We start from the raw sequence: 21,188 nt of genomic DNA, 5'->3' as shown, positions 1-21,188 counted from the left end.
AACTTTTGAACGGGGTCATTTTAATAATTCAGATGTTTTTTTGTCTTGTGGACTATATGTAAACATTGTTTTTTCATGTAAAATATCTTATTCAGGACAGTACTAAATAAAAAATAACATGCATTGTGTATGATCTCTTTTATTTAGTTAAAATTATTCACATTTTCACAGATTCTGCAAGCGGTTCACATACTTTTTCTTGCAACTGTACTTTGCCTTCGCATGTCACTTTCACTTTAAAATCTTCTTGTGTGAACACCACTGATGATTTGCACCACAGCTGTTCTGTCATCACCAGAGACCACAACAGACCAATGGTGATTTTTCAATATTATTGATATAAGTACTTTTCGGTGCACTAAGCTATTGCTCTGTGAAATTTACTCTAGTCCAGTGGTTCTCAAACTTTTTATACCAAGTACCACCTCAGAAAATATTTTTCTCTCCATGTATCACCATAATGAAAAATGTATTGTGTTTTAACATTACTTTATTTAGTGATTCCTCTGCATACCACTAGAGGTAGCCTGAGTACCACTAGTGGTACTCGTACCACACTTTGAGAACCACTGCTCTAGTCCATATTAGAAGCCATGCAAAGTTGGGAGTGAAACCTAACTTTCATAGTGTGTTGGTTTGAAAAACCTATGATGTAACTTTACAGAGCAACAGTTTGATGTGACCAATGCAATTTGCAACCAATGTCTCAAGATCGGAAAAAGCTCACAAAGGACAAAATCTCACATCCTCTTCGACAACTAGACTGACTTTTTGTGGTTTCCTTTTATGCACCTTGAAACAAATTAAAGTTCAACTGAAGCTTTTTGACAGGTAGGAATTCTTGTAGAGAATATGTATAAATATTTAAGATTTTTGATGGAAATACAAGAGATTCCAGAAGGTTAATGGTTAAAAACCCATAATTTTATCCTGTGCCCTGTATATTTTAGTGACTGCCCTGGCCCCTGGGTAGATGATCATGTTACTCTCATCACTTTGTGATCAGTAAACTGTTAACTTAAAGGGATAGTTCACCCAAAAATGAAAATTCTGTCATCATTTACTCACCCTCAAGTTGTTCCAAACCTGTATGAGTTTCTTTGTTCTGCTGAACACAAAAGAAGATATTTAGAAGAATGTTTGTAACCAAGCAGATAGAGCAACCATTGACTACCATAATATCCCCCCCCCCCCCCCCCACTATGGTAGTCAATGGTTGCTCTATCTTCTTGGTTACAAACATTCTTCAAAATATCTTCTTTTGTGTTCAGCAGAACAAAGAAACTCATACAGGTTTGGAACAACTTGAGGGTGAGTAAATCATGACAGAATTAAAATTTTGGGGTGAACTATCCCTTTAAGTATAGCCTAGTCCACCACATACATGCTCATGTTTTAAAACAGAGTAACAAATATGCTTTTATGTTTAACTTCCTCTTTAATTTGCTGCATTTAAATAACATTCCATTATATACACTCTAAATTAAACATTGAACTACTGATTGTCATTGAATCTACTGTCATTAAATTGATTTATTGGCACAAAAAGATGGTCACTTGTCGCCTCCTACTGGCGTAATGTTGTAACAATGGTGTAAGAGTCATTGAAAAATTCCCACCATTAATCTAGCTTATAAATTGCACCATATTAATTGAAAAATTACAAATGGTATCAAAGGGTGTTACTTTTGGTTCACTCAAATGTACTTGTCTTTCAAAACAGAATAACAAGACTATTACTGAGAAATGACTGGTTAATAATGGCAGAAAGTGTTGACATTACAGTGCATTTTATTTGTAAGTATTAGCCTTTAAAGGGATAGTTCACCCAAAAATGAAAATTCTGTCATAATTTACTCACCCCAAAGTTGTATGAATTTCTTTGTTCTGCTGAACACATAAGAAGATATTTTGAAGAAGGTTTGTACCCAAACAGATGTGGGGCACCATTGACTTCCATAGAGTACATTTTTTTCCCATACTATGGAAGTCAATGGTGCCCTGCACAACTGTTTGGTTACAAACATTCTTCAAAATATATACCTATAGAAAGAAATGTATACAGGTTTGAAATTTTGAAATTAGTAAATTACAGAATTTTCATTTTTCTTTAATTCGGAAGAGTAAAGTGATGACAAGAAAAAGCAACCCACATCCACATGTAAGATCTAATATTCATAAGCAATCTGACATCTGAAATTCTGCATTTACAGAAAATAAATATCTGCATATACAGGGGCTCAGAACTGAAAGAGTTCTGCTGTCGAGTACTGTAAAAATAAATTTGCCGTCATAAAAAAATCTCTTTCCATTTCTGTTAATCATTATCCGTCATACAGTATATTATATTAATTGCAAGGGAACCACTACCTAAAGGCAACTATATATTTTAATGCATAAAGACCCATACTGTGTGAGAAAAAAAAAACTATAATATTATAAAGACATTTCATGTTTTGATTTGAATCTGAATTTCAATTGTCTTTTAAAGCTGCTGTCCGTAACTTTTTTGTGTTCAAGATTTACAAAAAATATATGAGAATGTATAACATGAATCCATTTTCCAAACCGTGTTTTTGTCTTACCCTGAATCATTATGGTACACTTAAGGCCTGTACACACCGGGACGAATATCGCACGCGCTTATCGCCAGCGTTTTTCGTGACGTTTTTCGGCGCGTCTTGAGTGTTCACACCCAAGCGATTTCCACTGGCGATGCGCCGAGTGAACGTGCACATTCAGTAGATGCGCTCCCGATACACAAGGTGGTGCTGCGGCACTTACGCTTCTGACACTCGCTTGTCACACAGAAGAAGAGGAGAGACAGTATTTACGTGCTTGCCAAAACCACAGATATATTATGTCTATGGCAAAAGCATTCACACACTTTTTGCTAACTGGCAAGCAGCATTAGCAGCTCCTCTTCTTCTTTGTCTACTTACTACTTCTTCGTCGTATCAATGTGTGCTCGGCAAGACCGATTTTGTGCTTGAGCGCCACCAAGTCGTGTTTTACTGTCACTTCAGCAGCTCCAGGCACGTGAACAAAAGCGCTGATCTCATTGGTCGGCCAGTTTTTAACGCGCCGCGTCAAAATAAAAAAACGAACCCGAGGCGTTTTTTTTAAAATGACGCTTTTACGCCTGGCGTTTTACGCGTCAGTGTGAACACTCACATTGGCGCCCATTGTTTAGTCACGAGGCGTTAAACGTCGGCGATAAACGCGCGCGAAAATCGTCCCGGTGTGAACAGGCCTTTATAATAAGTGTTTATATTGGGACTATTTCAGAGCAGACTGGTAGGAACCGCTGCGGAGGAGCACAGTTCCTGCGTGACTCGCCATAGACATAAACAGAGAGAAGTAGCTCCGGCTGCAGTGTTCTTACTCAAGACGCATGCAGTTCTGTTTATTAACCGTTAGAGCGCAAAAAGTTACGGACTGAAGCTTTAACAATTTTACACAAAACACTGTTCTTAAGTAGATTTAGAGAGAATATTGACCTAGAACAGAGCTAAATAAAGTACAAACTATTTGAAAGTATGTACAAGGATGATTCATAAATACTAAATGAATAAATGCAAAAGTACTTATGACAGTTCTTCTTGAAGTAATGTGTGCATGCCCTGTTCACACACAATGGTGATAGCTCACGAATCATCCCTATTGGGGTACAAACCAACCACCTTTCATTATCGCCATTTTGATGCCACCCAGTCTTTACTAACATGCATTATAACTCCTTGAGGGAGAGGACAGGTCAGCAAGTGCGATGTTGCTCCCGTTTCTTATTTTGTTTGGACAGTTGTCTGAAAGTGTATAAGAGAGCAAAAGTATTATAAAAATTCTGATAAAATTAATCAACAAATTAATAAATAACAATACTGCTATATCATTATTATAATTAGTTGATATTTAAAGGTCCCATGGCATGAAATTTTCATTTTATGAGATATTTCAACATTAATATGAGTTCCCCTAGCCTGAATATTGTCTCCAAGTGGATAGAAATGTTGATCGGTGTAAACCGAGTTCTGGCTGTCTTTCTCTGCCTTTGAGAAAATGACAGGCCAGACTAGCCAATCCTGAAGTCTCCTGTTTTGACGTCCAAGCAGGAACGGTTACCTCCCTTTCCTCCACCCAGAGAATCTGGCACGCCCATGCAAATGCTCGAGAGATCATGGCTTGTGAACGAGTGAATGCTGGCAGTTTCTCAGTGTTTGGATGTACAAATGAAAACAGAAGTCTTTTTTCAGTTCCTTCTGATCTGTGATCAGTGATTTCTTATGTGTAGCTAATTATTTATTATTCGTGCACACACTGCTGCTTCTCTCTCCCGACAGAGCAGTGTTTTCGTGTTTTCTATCTTGTGAGTCAGTGTTTTTGTACGTCCTCGTCGTGTCTATCAGTTCTAAAATGTGCATACAGTTGTGAGTTTCTGCTCAACATCAGCAGACTCACATTTCTTTAGAGATAAACCTCACACATGCCGAGGCTCGGGCTGCACTGACCGGTCGGCCTTCAACATCACCGACCCCCAGTACTGCATCTCACCCACAGCGGAGGCACCAAACGCGGGGCGAGATTAAGCAGAAGGGGGGTAAGCGTGAGCATATCCGGGCTAGCCATCTTTCCCCACAATAAACTGGATTACATTCGATTACTGCTGTTGTGTCTTTGTTTGTGCTGTGTACTCAACAAAGTACACTGACGCTTTTCATATGATTGGAACATATCTAAAAATAATGCTATAATCAACACTTACTCGTAACTCGTTCATCTCGACAGCTGTAATGGTACATTGCATGTGTTACAAAGTTTGTAGAATAATGATGAAGACGGACTCTGCGTGACTGGGACTCGTGTTTATTCAGAACTCTCAGATACAAACACAATAAAATCACGCTGACCGCTCTCTCATAACTCAGTAGTTACTATAAATAACTTTGTTAGCAATCGCTCTGTCTCTGGTACATTAGTGATGTCCGGTTCGCGAACTAATCATTCTTTTGAACCGGTTCTTTTTAGTGAACCGAATCAGTTCACCAAATCGGACTGAATCGTTCTAAAGGGTTCGCGTCTCGAGTCAGCGCTGATCCATAATTTACTAGAGTTACTAACTTTCTGACATGAGTGACAGCCCCTCCAACTAGAAATAAACTAATAACCTGAAGTATATTCTAGTAACTACAACAGTTCACTGAACTGAGATGTGCTGAGAACTGATGTGAAGTGAACTCCGGTCCATCCGTCTCTCTGGCAGCAGCTTGTGCCTGGTAGACCTCGTTAAACCACGCCCCCTCCGCTCATTTCAAATGCAAAGATGTCAGCCAATTACAACAGTGGCCGTTTTTACTGAAGTCTCACAGCAGACACGCCTCTTGAAACAGGGCATTCAGCCAGAGGGCAAACATCAGTATTGAAAAAATGCCTTTTATTTCTAAATTATGACATTTTATGATGTAAAAATCATACTAACAATATAAGTACACCTCAGGAAACATTATAAAATAATAGAAAAATGCCATGCCATGGGACCTTTAATAAAGACACAAATGTACAGGTATTGCCAACACTGGGAACTTAGTAACTTAATTAATATAATTTTGTATTAAACACGTTTTTGACAATTAAATGGTGTGTGTATTATCTTGAGTAATGTTTACAAGGTTTTTTAGACGTGTGCCTTTTCAAGATACTTTTTAAGTAAAATTTATTTAAAAGACTAAACAAGTGGATTTGGCTGTTGCAAAAACACAAATGTTCACAGACGCCATTTTGATGGGTGACAGGACTGAATTTGCCCTGCTGGCAACCCAATGACACTAAAAAAGGTAAGAATGACAATAAATATGAACTGTTTAATGGTTTGATGCTTATAGACAGATGCAATGATAAAGCTAAATGTTTGTATTATTGATAAATACTTAAATTTGCCTTGAATTATATGGCTTGGCTAACGATTTCTCTGACTGGCGCTAAAACGAAATTGTTGAATAAAGTCATTATTTTTGTTTGTTTTTGCACATAAAGTGTGTTCTCATTGCTTCATAAAACTAATGTTGAACCACTAGAGTCACATGGACTATTTTAACAATGTCTTTCCTACATTTAGGGCCTTGAAAGTGTTCATTACACTGCTGTCTATGGAGGGGTCAGAGAGCTCTTGGATTTCATCAGAAATATCTTCATTTGTGTCTGAAGATGAACAAAGGTTTGGAATGACAGGAATTAATAACAGAACTAACCCTTTGTTCACTTTTCTTAGAGATTAATATTTTATCAGCTGATGTATTAATTATTTGAATTTGAAGTTTTAACTAGATGAGTGAATTACTGTTCTCAGTGGGCTAAACAGACCAATGGTCTTCGAAACTGTTATACGAATATGAAATACTCTTGCTACCCTCTTGTAGTACATAAAGTTTTTATTTATTTATTTTTTTTACTTGAAGTCAGCTTTATGTAAAGGTAAAGCAAATAAAGTACTGTGTTTTGCACTGTTGCATTGTAATTTTAAATTGAATAAATGTTTTGTATTGAGATGCTGGTTTACTGTTTCATGGTACTTAATAATTTAATTTATAGAAAATACATTTAAAAAATAAAAGTAGCTTGAACTTAATGTGTGGCTTACAAGGAGACATTTGTAAACGTTACTTAAAAGATTATGTTGGATAAACTTAAAACTATAATTTTCTAAATTGATAAAATTGAGTTTCCATTACTTAAAAGTCCATGTTGAAAACATGCAAAGTCTAATAGGATAAACACAAATAAAATGAGTTTAAAATACTCAAAAAGCTGATGCAAATAGTTGCCTCAATTTTACTGAGTAAAACAGGCACAGTATTTTTTTACAGTGAATTTTGTCCTATGAGAAATACAATTCTAATGAGGACTCACCAGGTTTTCTAATTTTCAGAACAATCAGACACATCAGACCAATCACAATGGCTCCAACAATAATTCCAATCATGAATGGATAAGGTAAAGAGTTGTTTAATTCTGTAAGTTATAAATCACACACACAACAATAATGAAATAACAGTGAATCAATGGCTGATTCCACTACTAAACTCTAGAGTTTCAGGCCTTCAGCTGCATTTTTATCCCTGTTGGTCTTCCATTTGTAGACCTGTACAATAAAATGGAAAAAGTTGAGTATTATCCATTACACTTACTGTAGTTGCTTATGATCTCATCCTCTGTCAGAATCTTCTGGATGTCTTTTATCAAACTCTTGTGTTGCACCACACAGCTGTACTGGTTCCTCTTCCACTCTTCCCTCTTCACTCGGAGACTGACATGCTTTTGGAAGGTTTCGTCCTGATTTGGTAAAGTTTCTCCAGTCTCCACATATTCACGGTACTCCTGTCCATTTTTTCTCCAGGTAATATTCACTTTAGCTGGGTAGAACCCTGTGGCATGACACACGACTGGAGAGGAGGAGTTCTTCTGAAGCAGAGACACTTTAGGAGGGACTAAAAAATATTGCTTTCATTAATTCTTCTACTTTGCTGCATTTATGTGTGTAATGTTACGATTACACAACAATTATCTGAGAGAAAGCTTTCAGTTTGAGCAAAATCTAGTATTTTAGCTAAATTAAAATACATTCACACATTAACATGTATGACTATAATAATAAAAGAATAAACATTCACCACAATGCAATACCTTTTCTGTTAAAAGTTGTTCTGCCATACTCCAAGTAGCGTTGTAGAAAGATAACACAATCATCCATGATGAATTTTAGGGAATGTTCAAGGAGATGTGTTTTGTTATTCCAATTTTCTGCAATGTTGTCTGCCTTCTGCATTTCAAAGATGTATATTTTATTCTCTGAATCCAGTGTTATGAGGTTCTCTCCATCAAAACCAACATGATTGAACCTATTTATCTGTCCAGTTTCATCGTCCCACTCACAGAGGCATATCCACAGATAAGTGTGCACTGAAACAGAGTTTGGGGGTGTAAAGGGGTGAAAAACAGACATACCCTGTATAATACGTAAAATTGAGGAGGGGGGACACAAACCTGTTTTGCTGTAACTTTTCTTCAACTTAAAAGTGTCAAAAGTCTCTTTTAATTGAATGTACACTTCATCATGATAGGCGTTAATGTCGTTCCAGAAGTCTTTAAATTCATCCGTCATCATCCAATCTTTCTTGGGTATGCGCTTATTAATATTACTGTCATAGTAATGAACCTCTAGCTTATCCACTCTGGTAACAGCAGTAAAATCAGGAAGTTCTGGAATTCCCATTACTCCAGTATAGGTGCTGGTGTAGGAGTGTAACTCTAAAAAAACATAACACTGTAAATACTTAAAAAACAATACAAAATAATGGTTAACACCATATGTATACATCTGTAATGCCACACAAAATATTGTTGCAACCGCCAAAACAATCTTATTTCAGCCAATTCCAGTGTCTTTCATTTGAAAGACACTACAGGTTTCTATCATCGAGGAAATGTTGTAAAAACAGCTTCTTCACCTGCAGCAAGAGCCCTTCATTCTTTATTACATAACTTCAATATAACATAAAACTCTTCTGTAGTGTTAATCACTTATTATATTAGAGTTGCTGCCCATGCACATTTTGCATGCTGTCTCACATGGCATTTCTCTGCTGTTTGTGGTTTCTTTCAAAGTTTCTTAGTTTCTTTTTCATCCTACTAACACATTAGAGCGTTTTTAACTTATTAGTTGGGTTTTGTGTAAGGCTGCTTTGACACAAAATGGATTGTAAGACAACACTAACCAAAAAAAGGAATACTTTTAATCGGTTTAAATTTGATCAAACAAAAGAAGAAGAAACATAGCTTAACCATCATTTTCATAATGTAACCTGCCTATTGCATTTAAATGGATAACATTCTTGTAATTTAACATTTCTTACTGAACAAATAGCCTAACGGAACAAGAACAAGTTGTTTAGGCTATATGAGCCACCAGAGGCTATGCGATACAAAATAGGCTATATTCGATAAAGTATAGCGTTATTGTGGTAGGCCTATATGAAAAGTTTGAAAATGTTAATTCGACGAAATATCCTACAGTGGAAACAATTACACTGTAGTCTATATTAAGCCTGTAAACATTCTCACCTGCGTGCGCAGAGGCGATGATGAAGACAAAGAACAGGTCCATAAGAGCTCCGGGTCCGAATACAGCTTCTTCTAAATAGCCTAGTTATTTTTCCGAGGAGGAAAAGCAGAAAAACCGCTTAGGCTATCATTCATCACAGCACGTGACATGTCTTCTGTCAGTCATGCACTCAGCGTTTTGCAGCTTTCAGTTTAGAACGTTTAGATTTTCTCAAGAGGGAATATAGGCCTAATATGAACGTTTTATTGTCAAACAAATAGCCAATCGGATGGAAACACAAACAGGAACTTATTAAATTAAATTCACAGGAAATATTGTGGGGCTTAAGTAGCAGAGGACTTGACCTTCAGTACCCCATCCATGAACTGTTTAAAAAATAATAAAGTTGCATTAAAAAAAAAAAAAAAAAAATAGGCTAATGGAAGAAGTTCTTCTAGCAACTAAGGTCTTCAATTCTGGTATTAGAATATTCTGCTTAAATATTACAAAGACACATTTATTTCCTTTAATTTCAATACAGACTTTGTAGCCTATATGTACCATGTTTAAAATTGTGATTTTGATTGAAGACAGAGGTAGTTCCAAATCTACATGTGTTGCAGAAATCATCACAGCTAGGCCTATTTATTTACATAATGGAAACATTTCACTCTCTGACACTGTATTCGTTATCACTGACCAGTTTAACGATTCATTAAATGATACAAAACATACTATGTTGTATGGAATCCTTCATTTTTGTTTAGCCTTCCTTTACATAAAACCTAATCATTTATAAACAAAGTTGCTACAGTGACTGTAGTTTGGTTTGCTAGCAGATTAACTTGGAGAAAGCATAGTGAAAAAAAGAGATTTCGGGACAGGAATGGGGAGCAGATAGATTGGCTTTAAAACACACACACACACACACACACACACACACACACACACACACACACACACACACACACACACACACACACACACACACACACACACACACACACACACACACACACACACACACACACACACACACACACACACACACACACGCACACACACACACACACACATGTTGGGTTTTCATGTTTTATGGGGACTTTCCATAGGCGTAATGGTTTTTATACCGTACATACCGTATATTCTATCCCCTTACACTGCCCCTAAACCTAAACCTAACCCTCACAGGAGACATTCTGCAATTTTACATTTTCAAAAAACATCACTTAGTCTGATTTATAAGATGTTTTCCTCATGGGGACCTAAAAATGTCCCCACAAGGATGAGGATTTCGGATATTGCTATCTTTGTGGGGACATTTTGTCCCCATAACGTGATGATTACCAGTCCACACACACACACACACACACACACACACACACACACACACACACACACACACGTATATATATATATATATATATATATATATATATATATATATATATATATATATATATATATATATATATATATATATATATATATATATATCCATGATAAGTGAGTAAATATGTGAATAAATCAGTAAATCTGATTGAATTAAACTAGAAAGAATTCAGTCTCAAGCACTAAGAATTTGTTTGCGGGGCATATCTAACTTCTCCAGTTTCTACTCTTCAAGTAGAGATGGATGGGTGAAATGCTTTTGCAGATAAGAAGACAACAATTATATAGCATCTTTGGGTCCAAGTTGGGAATATGAGAAGAAAGAATGTAATGGTTTTGGATGGAGTGTGGAGAAATTAGTAAGAGATATGAGACTGGAATAAGTTGGATATGCTCCAATAATTCCTTTATCTAAGATATGGGGAATATATGCATATTTTTACAGATGCTTCAAAAGATCCAAAAACTGGCCATGTTGGTTCTGCATTCATCATTTCAAAGGTAAAAGTGTATAAGAACAACAGGACATCAGACTGTCTATCAGTATATACTGGAGAGATGTTTGCAATAATTATGGCAATAAGGTGGATTAGTGAAGTTAAAATATCCAAGGCAATAATATGTTCAGATTCTATAACTCTAATAAGCTTGAAGGAGATGAAGTCAGAAACAAGACAAGATATGGTAATAGAGATATTTCAATAATTATATTAAATTAAACAAACTAGTCTAAAGGTACAGTTTTTGTTGGTCCCGGCTCATATTGGGTTGAGAGGTAATGAGGAGGCTGATGCATTTGCAAAAAAGGCCAGAGAACTAGATATCCAGATTTGATTTAGTAGGTCAGAAATTAAATCAATAATCAAAAAGAATATTCTGAAACAGTGGGACATTGGGACAATGAAATAAAAGGTAGGCCTAGACATTTGTATCAAATACAGTCAACAACTGGGTAAGGGAAGAATATCGGTGGGAGCAGGACTGAGGAGAATATGATTACAAGATTAAGATTGGGGCATACAAGATTGAATAGTAGCCTACATTGCACTTATAAGCAAGCATCCAACAGGTTTAGGTATGTGACGTTAATGAGGTGAACATGTAATAATGCACTTTAGGAAATATAATGCTGAAAGGAAAGAGTTGAAGGAAGAATTAACAAAGGGAGGGCAGTTTACAATTCAAAATGTATAAAAAACAAGTAAAAATATAATATTTTTAATGGTAAATATTTGGGAAGTACTGGTTTAAATAAGCGTATTTTATTATTATTTTTCCCTCTTTCTTTCTTTTCTCCGTCATAGATATGTGAAGCCTCTGTTTGTGGGTTGGTAGCATAGGTTGGTGTAGGTTCAATAAAAAAGTATAGGTACAGTTTCAAAGTGCATTCTAGAGATAGGTGGCGGTAATGCACAAATATGTTTGCGATCCGCCGTAAAATGACAACAACAAGAAGAAGAAGACTGTAGTTGAACAAACTCACAAATCGACTGTGCAGGTTCCATTATCTTCCCTGTATTCAGTTATGCTGCCGATTGTCGATTACTTGCGCCTACATGGTACAGCAATGGCTGACGGCAAGGATGAAACAGTAGCAGCTTCCAAACCAGAGGTATTTTACAACTATCGGGAGAGGATTACATGTTCACCCGAGGAAGAGTCGCAGTTAGAGAGACAGCATTTCTGGAATGTCATAAACGCGTTTAAATACTACAGGTAAACATTGCTGTAGCATCAAATCCCATCTGCTCAAAACACCAACACAAGATGCCACTGTTATTTGAGCTTTATGCGAGAGCATGAATATATCTGTACAGAATTCTGTTTTTGATCTCCACTGCTTGATTTTAAATGTAAAATAGCGCCCGTGGTGCCATCAATTGAAGTCCAGATTTTATAAATACAAATCTTACTTTATCTGTCTATCCATATAGGGCGATTCGGGTTGATTTTTGCAATTGAGATGAGTGGGAAAAAGTGTTCCAATCAACATCAGTACACACACACGCACACAAATATGAAAAATTAAGTAATGTATCTATATAGGCAATATACAGTTGTGGTCAGAATTATTGCCACACCTGGTAGATATGATCAAAGATGGCTGTAAAAATAAATCTAATTTTTTTATCCTTTTGATCTGTCATTCAAAAAATTCCCCAAAACCTAACATTTCATGGAAGTAAAAGAATGGAAAGTCAGGGGAAAATCACATTATGAAATAAATGTTTTTCTCCAAAACATGTTGGCCACAATTATTGGCACCCCTATGATTTTTTATGAGTAAAATATATTGTATATAGTATATAGTAATATTTTTAAAAAAAAATGTAGCACACCAGGGTGACTAGGAACATGAAATTGTCTAGCTAGGATGTCTTGTTTCACAGGAGTATAAAATGTGAGGAAACACAAAGGCCAAATTCCCTTAATCATTCATCATCGCAATGAGTAAAACCACAGAATATAGTTCTTTTGTGCAGCAAAAGATTGTTGAGCTTCACAAAATAGAAAGTGGCTGTAAGAAAATAGCTTGAGCATTGAAAATTCCCATTTCCACCATCAGGGCAATAAGAAGTTCCAATGTCAAGAGGACATGTGTCTATATTGTCTTAATGCACTACGAGAAGGAAAGTTTGAGTGGCCAAAGACTCTCCAAAGATCACAGATGGAGAATCTCAGAGATTAGTTCAGTCTTGGGGCCAGAAAGCCTAAAAAAATAAAACAACCCCTATAAATCACCACATGTTGTTTGGGAGGGATTCAAGAAAAATCCTTCTTGCTCATCCAGAAACAAACTCCAGAATATTCAGTTGTGTCACACACGACTGGAAATTCAAAAGGGACCTGGTTCTATGGTCAGATGAAACTATATAAAGAGCTTTCTGACAGAAAACCCACCAGATGTGTTTGGTGCAAACAGGGATAAAAGTACCCCATGCCCACGGTTAAATATACTGCTGGATCTTTAATGTTGTGGGCCTATGTTTTTGCTGGAGGTCTTGGACATCTTATTCAGATACATGGTATCATAGATTCTTTCAAATACCACCAGATAAAAAAATCAAAACCTGATGGCCTCTGCTAGAAATCTGATAATGGGCCGTGGTTGGATCTTCCATCAGGACAATGATCCAAAATAAACATCAAAATCAACACACAAATGTGTCACTGAGCACAAAATGAAGATTCTGCCATGACCATCCCAGTTCCCTGACGTGAACACCAACATGGATCTAGAAATCTGAAGGATCTGGAGATTCTGTATGGAGGAATGGTCTCTGATCTCTTGTCAGGTGTTCTCCAAACTCATCAGACATTATAAGAGAAGACTCTTGCAAAAAGTATTTAATAAAAGGGTGCCAATAATTATGGCCAACGTGTTTTGGAGAAAAACATTTATTTCATAATTTGATTTACACCCCACTTTCAATTCTTTAAAGAAAAAGAAAAAATTAAAAGGTTACATTTAAAAAAAAACAAAAAGACAGATCACAATGCAGATTAATTTTTACAGCCATCATTTTATTTAAATTTTATATACATGCATGTGTGTGTATTTATATATACATAATAATTATACACAGATATTATGTAAACACAAACTTGTGGATGCAAATAATTTTCCCCCAGCACTAATATATGTACAGAGGAAAGGTATATATATTGTGTCTCCCACTGTGTTCAGAATTCACGTTCATGAACGAGTGAATCGAGCCGAGAGGCAGTTCAGATGCCTTCCAGATCACCACCAGCAACTTTTGACAAACTTCCTTCCCAATCTGAGCAAGATCCGCTACTGCGTAGACCGAAACCAAGAGGTGCTGCAGGCCGTAGTGAACAACTGCCTCGATATGTTTGAGAACATGGAGTATGGACAGGATGTAGGTGGCAATCAGTAGGTCTTACAATTAATAATGTATTTTTTCATTTGGTTGTTGTGATGACAGATGTGTGGCTTTTATTATCCTGTTTAGTAGTAAGTCAATTCATCTAATAGTTTCCCTGCTTTTTAAAGGGTGACCCAAGGAAAGTACGGCCTTCCTCAACTTTTGACATGGACAAGCTAAAGTCAACCATAAAGCAGTTTGTCCGTGACTGGAGTGAAGCAGGAAAGGCTGAAAGGGACAGCTGCTATAAACCTATTATAGAGGAGATCCAGAGACTATTTCCTCCTGACAAGTGGTAAATATACTTTGATGAACAAGCATGTCATTCTGTGGTCTACTTTCTAAGTATAAGGTGCACGTACAGTATGTATATACACTACCATTCGAAAGTTTGAGGTCATCAAAGTTTCAGCATCATTACTTGGTGCTCAAGAAACATTTCTTATTATTATTAGTATATAATTATTATTATTGTGCTGCTTAATATTTTTGTGGAAATTTTCTGATATATTTTTTCAGGATTTTTTGATGAATAGAAAGTTACTTTTGATCAGTTTAATGCACCCTTGCTTGAATAAAATGATTGACCCAAACTTAAGGAATTTTTTTTTTTTTTGTAAAAATGTCTGCTGATTAAAATAATTTGTTAAAGGGTTAGTTCACCCAAAAATGAAAATTCTGTGATTAATTACTTACCCTCATGTCGTTCGACACCCGTAAGACCTCCGTTCGTCTTCGGAACACAATTGAAGATATTTCAGTTGAAATCTGATGGCTCTGAAAGGCCTCCATTGGCACAATGCATGGTATACTCTCAAGACCCTTGAAAGGTACTAAAGACGTCGTTACAAAGTCCATCTCACTACAGTGGTTCTAAAATAACTTTATGAATCGCCGAGAATAGTTTTTGTGCGCAAAAAAACCCTAAATAATGACCTATATAGTGATGACGATTTCAAAACACGGCCTCATGAAGCTTCGAAGCGTTATAAATCAGTGACTCGAATCATGATTCGGATCGCGTGTCAAACCGCCAAACTGCTGAAATTTGGCGATCCAAACTGCTCATTCGACTCACTGATTCATAACGCTTCGAAGCTTCATGAGGCCGTGTTTTGAAATCGTCATCACTATATAGGTCGTTATTTAGGGGTTTTTTGCGCACAAAAACTATTCTCGCCGATTCATAAAGTTATTTTAGAACCACTGTGGTGAGATTGACTTTGTAACGATGCCTTTAGTACCTTTTAATGGTCTTGAGAGTGAACTGTGCATTGTGTCAATGGAGGCCTTTCAGAGCCATCAGATTTCAACTAAAATATCTTCATTTGTGTTCCGAAGATGAACGGAGGTCTTACGGGTGTCGAACGACATGAGGGTAAGTAATTAATGACAGAATTTTCATTTTTGGGTGAACTAACCCTTTAATGTTATTATGTTTTGTGTCAAATTGACATTAATTTATAAATGAGAAAGAAATTAGTTATGAGTTATATTTGTCTCTACAGTGATGTGTCCCAGGTGAGAGTGTTAGTTCCCGGGTCCGGTCTAGGTCGACTTGCATGGGAAATTGCTCATCTGGGCTATTCGTGCCAAGGCAACGAGTGGAGTTTCTTCATGCTCTTCTCCTCTAATTTTGTTCTGAATAGGTACAACACATTAACATCATCACAATTTAAGTAGTACTCTTCACATAAATAAAGCTTATTATATATTTTATAATTCTCTCTTGGTCTCAACAACATTCTGTCAATTCTTGCTGTATAAAATGTCATGTAATGGCCTGTAATTTAGAGGCATAAGGTAAAGTATACTAGAACTTGTATTCCTGGTTGAATATTTTTGACTTCTAGCCAGGACAGTGCACATGACACTGACAGCAATTAGACATTAATTGAGCAATCAGAATGGCATATGACATCTGTAGTAAGGTGGAAACTAACTGATATTTTGTCTCTCAGGTGTGATGAAGAGAATGCTTTGACTCTGTATCCCTGGATTCACCAGTTCAGTAATAACAAAATGTCCTCCGATCAAACAAGACCTGTGTCCTTTCCTGATGTCAATCCACAGAGTCTTCCAGCAGACTCTGACTTTTCTATGGTCGCTGGAGACTTCCAGGAAGTATACAGTGAGCCTGGTGAGGAGTTTATTTTTTTTTTTTTTTATAAACATCAATTATATAAATAGTAGTACTGGGAATCGATTAAAAAAGTTAACTAATTAATCGTATTTTTTCTGTAATTAATCGCAATTAATCATACGCTTTTAATATTTTGGGAGTTTTAAATATTTTGATATTGTAATAATTTCAGTTACTCTCCACATTAATGTAGAACCAATTTAAAGACAGCATATTTTAAATATGTGTTGTAATGGCATCTTTTTATGAATGAAGGCCAGAATCATTGATACTAATGTGATACATGAATAAGAGAGTGATCATATAATGTAACGCTAGGCAAAAATGTATATAAAAACGAACGCTGCGTTAATTTGCGTTTAATATTTGTAATGCGTTAAAATGAAAAAATGAATCGCCCGCGTTAACGCGTTAATTTGCTCAGCACTAAAATTGTACTTAAATGGAGACGGACAGATCTGAAACTTGAACATTTTAAATTTTATCTCCTATACAGAAATGTGGGATTGTGTTGCTACTTGTTTCTTCATTGACACTGCCCACAATGTTCTTGATTACATTGAAACTATCTGGAATATTCTAAAACCTGGTGGTGTCTGGATAAATTTGGGTAAGTCATATTCTGTATAATCTTAATCGTTCACAGTCAAATGGTATCTACATATGAAGTGCTGAAAACAGCTGTGGTTGAGTTTTTTTATTTGTACGTATCTTTTCTCAAAGGTCCACTACTTTACCACTATGAGAATATGGCTAATGAATTGTCCATTGAGCTGAGCTATGAGGATATAAAGGCTGTCCTTTTAAAATACGGTTTTGTCCTGGAGGTAAACAGTTAATTATCAACTGTTTAAATTATTATTAACATTAATACTGTAGTAAACTGTATTACTGTATTTCTTTCCACAGTTGGAGAGAGAGTCTGTTGCCAGCACATACACAGAGAACGATCGCTCCATGCTCAAGTACCTTTACGACTGTGTCTTTTTTATCGTACGGAAACCTGAGGAACAGTTGATCAATGGAGATCAGACACCTAAAGATGGCCAGATTGAGGATTCTTTACAGATAAGAAACTCAACATGACGTTTGGAAGGCTGAAGTTCTGGATGAATTCACAGACACATGGCCCAAATAATAAACAGGATTTTAATCATGAATGTCAGCATTATAGTAAATTCCTGGTAATACATTAAGACTGGAGCTTTATTATGTACTGAATTATTTGAGATATTTACCAAAAATATGTCGTTTTGGTGCATCGCTTTGCAGTCATATTCCTCAGGTTTCGGGTGCTGCTTCACATCTCACTAATTAATGCCTCTCGTCACTCACATACATTTCAGTGTTTTTCTTGCAGTTGTTTACACCATCACAGTTTCCATGTCCAAAATTATATTCACAGAGTTCCTAGTTTCTCTGGATCTTGCTCAGTTACTCCAGCCCCTCTGAGGAAACTTGTTGGCCATTAAAATTGTAATAGTTGGTAGTACTAAAATAATGTTGTTTTAAACTTGACAGATTTTCATGATCTTGTACATACTGTAATAAAAATGTTTTACAATTAAGACAAATTTGAATATTGTTGCATATACATGACTGTTGTAAGCCTTTAAAACGACTTAAGGTTCACCACACAAATTTCACATTAAGTATTTGGAAGTTAGTTAATATATTATAACATTTACTGTTTGAGGTTATTTGACAAAAAAAAATTTGCAATACAACTGCGTTACAACTTCTTTGTCAAGGATAACACAAAGTTGCATTAGCTTATTTCCACATTTTTATAATTGAAATGATTCACAACCGTTTATCTCTACCATAAAGCGATGTTATTGTCGTTCGACCTCTCTGGCTACAGAGGGCGCTGTATTCAAACTAGCGTTTCAACTTCAGTTACGACACAACTGTCGTAAATGGGTAGAAAATTGAATGCATCTGCTGCGTACTAAAAAAAAGTCTTACCGCTCTTATGTATAGGTTAGGTTTTAACCCTTTTGAACAACTTAGATTGCACAGATGACCAAGCGGAGAGCAGAGAACATTTTGCCTCCCGAAATCCCCAGTAAAAGAAGTTTTGGTTCTCTCGATAAACCTATCGTAGGTGAGAATGTGATCCAAAACGATAATCCATCCTCTTTACTGTCATTCGCTGGACACCGCTGCAGGAAAAGATCGAAGTATCTCGAAGACCCACTGGATACCGATAACCCACTGAGAAAAGTGGCCGCAAACAGGGTTTATTCAGTGCTGGCAGATAAGAACACGTGCAAGTCTAGAACATTCGAGGATGCTGCCAGACCTGTCACGCGGCGGTCATCTTGCGAGCTTCAAACTGAGTCAAATAAACAGCCAGACGAAGAAAATAACCTTACTGCAGGAGACAAGGTAAAGTTTCACACAAACAAGTGCAAGCACTTGAGAGCAAAGTCATAATACTGTGTGGCGGTTCCCGAGGAATATTGTGTAATGATGGCAGAGGAACATATGGTGGCGGTACATGACCACTGTTAGTTTTCATTCTTTCTTGTTTAATGTTTAACGTCAAGACTATTAAACTTTCAGGTACTCCAACCTATTAAACTTCACCCTTGTTGGTTCACTGTAGTGAATGCTTTGCTTGTATCCCACTAGGTGATGCACACAGATGAGGACTTCTCTCCATTCAATTCCTTCCAGTTCTGGCGGGTTCCACTGCCTGAGTTGGATCTCTCTCTCTTGGAGACAGAACCCTCTAGGTCCTCTTCCACCAAAGACTTAGAGGCGATGGAAACCTGAGGAGATCACCAATGCACATTGACAGGTTAATTCGTGTTTAGATGTTGTATATTTGGTGCTGTCAAATTGCCTCTGGACATGATAAGATGATTCCCCCTGGTCTGATCTGCACTAGATGAACAAAGCCTTGTTGAAGCTCTAGCAGAAGCTTTCGTTCTGATGGGAACACATCATGGTCATGTGACCTCATTCCACTTCTACATAGGTCATTTGTTCATTTGTGCTGCATATACTGAACTGATCATGTATGTTTTTTTTCTGTCAGTAGCCGTAAAAGCAAGTGACTTTTGAAGATGACAAAGCCTTTCTTTTGCTTGGATTGAGCCAGTTGTTTTAGCCCTGTTTATGGTGTTCAGTAGGTGTTAGCCACTTTTATTTGAGGCTCTGTTCCTTTCCTCTGAACAAAATTATTGTTGTGAGTGCTTTGTACTGTATGTTCCAGTGGCCTGTAACGGCAGTGTTTTTGAAATTGCCCAACAGCAATAAAATGTATTTTTTTTAAATATTGGCTTTTCTTTGGTGCCTGTCTGATTTCATGACTCTACTTTTCGACATAGTGAAGTACATTACAGTTGAACTACGGTTCATTGCGTAGTGTGATTTTTTTTTTTTTTTTTTAATTTTTTTTTTATTTTTTTTTTTATTATTATTTTTTTTTTTTTCTTTCCTCATTCCTCATCCAAAGGAAGTGAAACATACCTGTTTCCACCCTGTTGTGTCAGGTGCTCATGACCTTTGGTCTAAGAGGGAATACGCGCCGGAAGCATGCCAGCTTTATTGGGATTGCATTGCCAGTGATCAGCGTGCAGAGATGAAATAAGCATGCAAGTTAAATGATACAATGGTAAGCCAAGTTTTGATACTTTGTCCTATTTAGGTGGTCCTCTGGGAATATACGGAAAAATCTGTAAATGGGATGTACCGTACATGAAAAATGAAAACAATGTGTGGTTTTGTTAGGATTTAAGCTAATGAAACAGCTCGGTACACTAGACACATGTTTTAACCTCAAGGACAACAAGAAAAATAGCATTTTATGGATCAGAAGACCCAATATTGAGCTCACTGTAGATGAGATCTCATTGTCCTCTTTCCAATCGTTTAGTATACTGGACATTGGGTTTTGTGTACTGGATTTGTTATAGACTGAACTGGTGCATGGCAACAGTTCTGGGTGGCACTATTCATAAGATGTGTTTTTTACTTTTTTTTTTTGGACCCATAAATAAAATCAGAAACGAACGCGTGTGAGATTCATTCTCCACATGTTTTTTTTTTTTTTTTACTATTAAATGAATACATATTTACCTGATGTACAATTATAAAATGTTACAGTTATGGAACGTGGAAAAAAATATGATCGATTTTTTTTTAAGGCCCTATATGGCATCCATCAGTCATTCTGAAAAGCTTCAAATTGTCAGTAAACTTGGTAGGCAAATGTAGGGTCAGAAGAATGATTGCAAAGTTTCATCCGGTTTGGACAGAAGAAGGCGCTGTAACAGTGGGAAACAATTTACATACCAGTATTTCATCTAAATGGCAACTATTATTAGCTAAATAGATTTATAAACACGAATAATCGTAAGCGTATGTGCAAATAAACCCAGTGAAAACAACCGGTCCTTGCAACTATGTTTGCTACTTATTATGCAGCAATTAACATTTTCATAACTAAACATTGTTTGTTTGTAAAGATGAGATCTCGTGATCTGGCTTGACGCTGGTCTTTCCATTATTTGCGCTCTCATAACTACCTTTAACAACCTGCGTGCATTTAGTCAGTCATTCACGAACACACTATATTCCCTTTTCGATGCTCTTGAAACCAGTACGAAATCATATGACACTTGAAGCGAGAAAAAGTAACAATCATTTTCATCTAGCA

The 21,188-nt window shown here is 36.5% G+C and overlaps 3 protein-coding genes across 5 annotated transcripts; 2 read left to right on the top strand and 1 right to left on the bottom strand.

The window, feature by feature from the left end:
• Positions 1–1,775: 1,775 nt before the first annotated feature.
• LOC307124925 (major histocompatibility complex class I-related gene protein-like) lies at positions 1,776–9,243 on the bottom strand. 2 transcript variants are annotated; one of them, XM_079814427.1, is made up of 5 exons: positions 8,038–8,162; positions 7,678–7,953; positions 7,182–7,481; positions 6,904–7,005; positions 1,776–3,806 (listed from the first exon to the last, which is right to left on the bottom strand). In XM_079814427.1, the coding sequence occupies exons 1-5, from the start codon at positions 8,156–8,158 to the stop codon at positions 3,721–3,723; spliced, it is 885 nt and encodes a 294-aa protein (XP_079670553.1). In that variant the 5' UTR covers positions 8,159–8,162; the 3' UTR covers positions 1,776–3,720. The 2 variants fall into 2 exon arrangements, with proteins under 2 accessions (XP_079670553.1, XP_079670552.1); XM_079814426.1 differs by lacking the exon at positions 1,776–3,806 and adding an exon at positions 9,115–9,243 and having other exon boundaries at positions 6,445–7,005; positions 8,038–8,301.
• A 2,699-nt stretch (positions 9,244–11,942) lies between these two features.
• Positions 11,943–18,085, top strand: carnmt1 (carnosine N-methyltransferase 1). Its single transcript, XM_079813847.1, has 8 exons — positions 11,943–12,202; positions 14,175–14,370; positions 14,505–14,671; positions 15,885–16,025; positions 16,338–16,516; positions 17,016–17,129; positions 17,243–17,346; positions 17,429–18,085. Exons 1-8 carry the CDS (start codon positions 12,012–12,014, stop codon positions 17,603–17,605), a joined length of 1,269 nt encoding a protein of 422 aa, XP_079669973.1. The 5' UTR covers positions 11,943–12,011; the 3' UTR covers positions 17,606–18,085.
• Positions 18,042–20,073, top strand: LOC307124548 (uncharacterized protein). 2 transcript variants are annotated; one of them, XM_079813858.1, is made up of 3 exons: positions 18,042–18,910; positions 19,157–19,325; positions 20,023–20,073. In XM_079813858.1, exons 1-2 carry the CDS (start codon positions 18,542–18,544, stop codon positions 19,298–19,300), a joined length of 513 nt encoding a protein of 170 aa, XP_079669984.1. In that variant the 5' UTR covers positions 18,042–18,541; the 3' UTR covers positions 19,301–19,325; positions 20,023–20,073. The 2 variants fall into 2 exon arrangements, with proteins under 2 accessions (XP_079669984.1, XP_079669983.1); XM_079813857.1 differs by lacking the exon at positions 20,023–20,073 and having other exon boundaries at positions 19,157–19,808.
• Positions 20,074–21,188: the final 1,115 nt, after the last annotated feature.

This window comes from Gobio gobio, assembly GCF_949357685.1.
Source record: "Gobio gobio genome assembly, chromosome: 4".
Lineage (NCBI taxonomy): Eukaryota > Metazoa > Chordata > Actinopteri > Cypriniformes > Gobionidae > Gobio > Gobio gobio.
This window is presented reverse-complemented; position numbering and strand designations above follow the sequence as displayed.

Coding starts and splice junctions, on each gene's coding strand:
- LOC307124925 (XM_079814426.1), bottom strand. CDS start 9,157: ATGGACCTGTTCTTTGTCTTCATCATCGCCTCTGCGCACGCAG. Junction 7,482..7,677: donor AACAACTTTTAACAGAAAAG/GTATTGCATTGT, acceptor AATATTTTTTAG/TCCCTCCTAAAGTGTCTCTG. Junction 7,006..7,181: donor TGAGATCATAAGCAACTACA/GTAAGTGTAATG, acceptor TATAACTTACAG/AATTAAACAACTCTTTACCT.
- carnmt1 (XM_079813847.1), top strand. CDS start 12,012: ATGCTGCCGATTGTCGATTACTTGCGCCTACATGGTACAGCAATGGCT. Junction 12,203..14,174: donor AACGCGTTTAAATACTACAG/GTAAACATTGCT, acceptor CACTGTGTTCAG/AATTCACGTTCATGAACGAG. Junction 16,517..17,015: donor GGAAGTATACAGTGAGCCTG/GTGAGGAGTTTA, acceptor TCTCCTATACAG/AAATGTGGGATTGTGTTGCT.
- LOC307124548 (XM_079813858.1), top strand. CDS start 18,542: ATGACCAAGCGGAGAGCAGAGAACATTTTGCCTCCCGAAATCCCCAGT. Junction 18,911..19,156: donor ACCTTACTGCAGGAGACAAG/GTAAAGTTTCAC, acceptor GTATCCCACTAG/GTGATGCACACAGATGAGGA.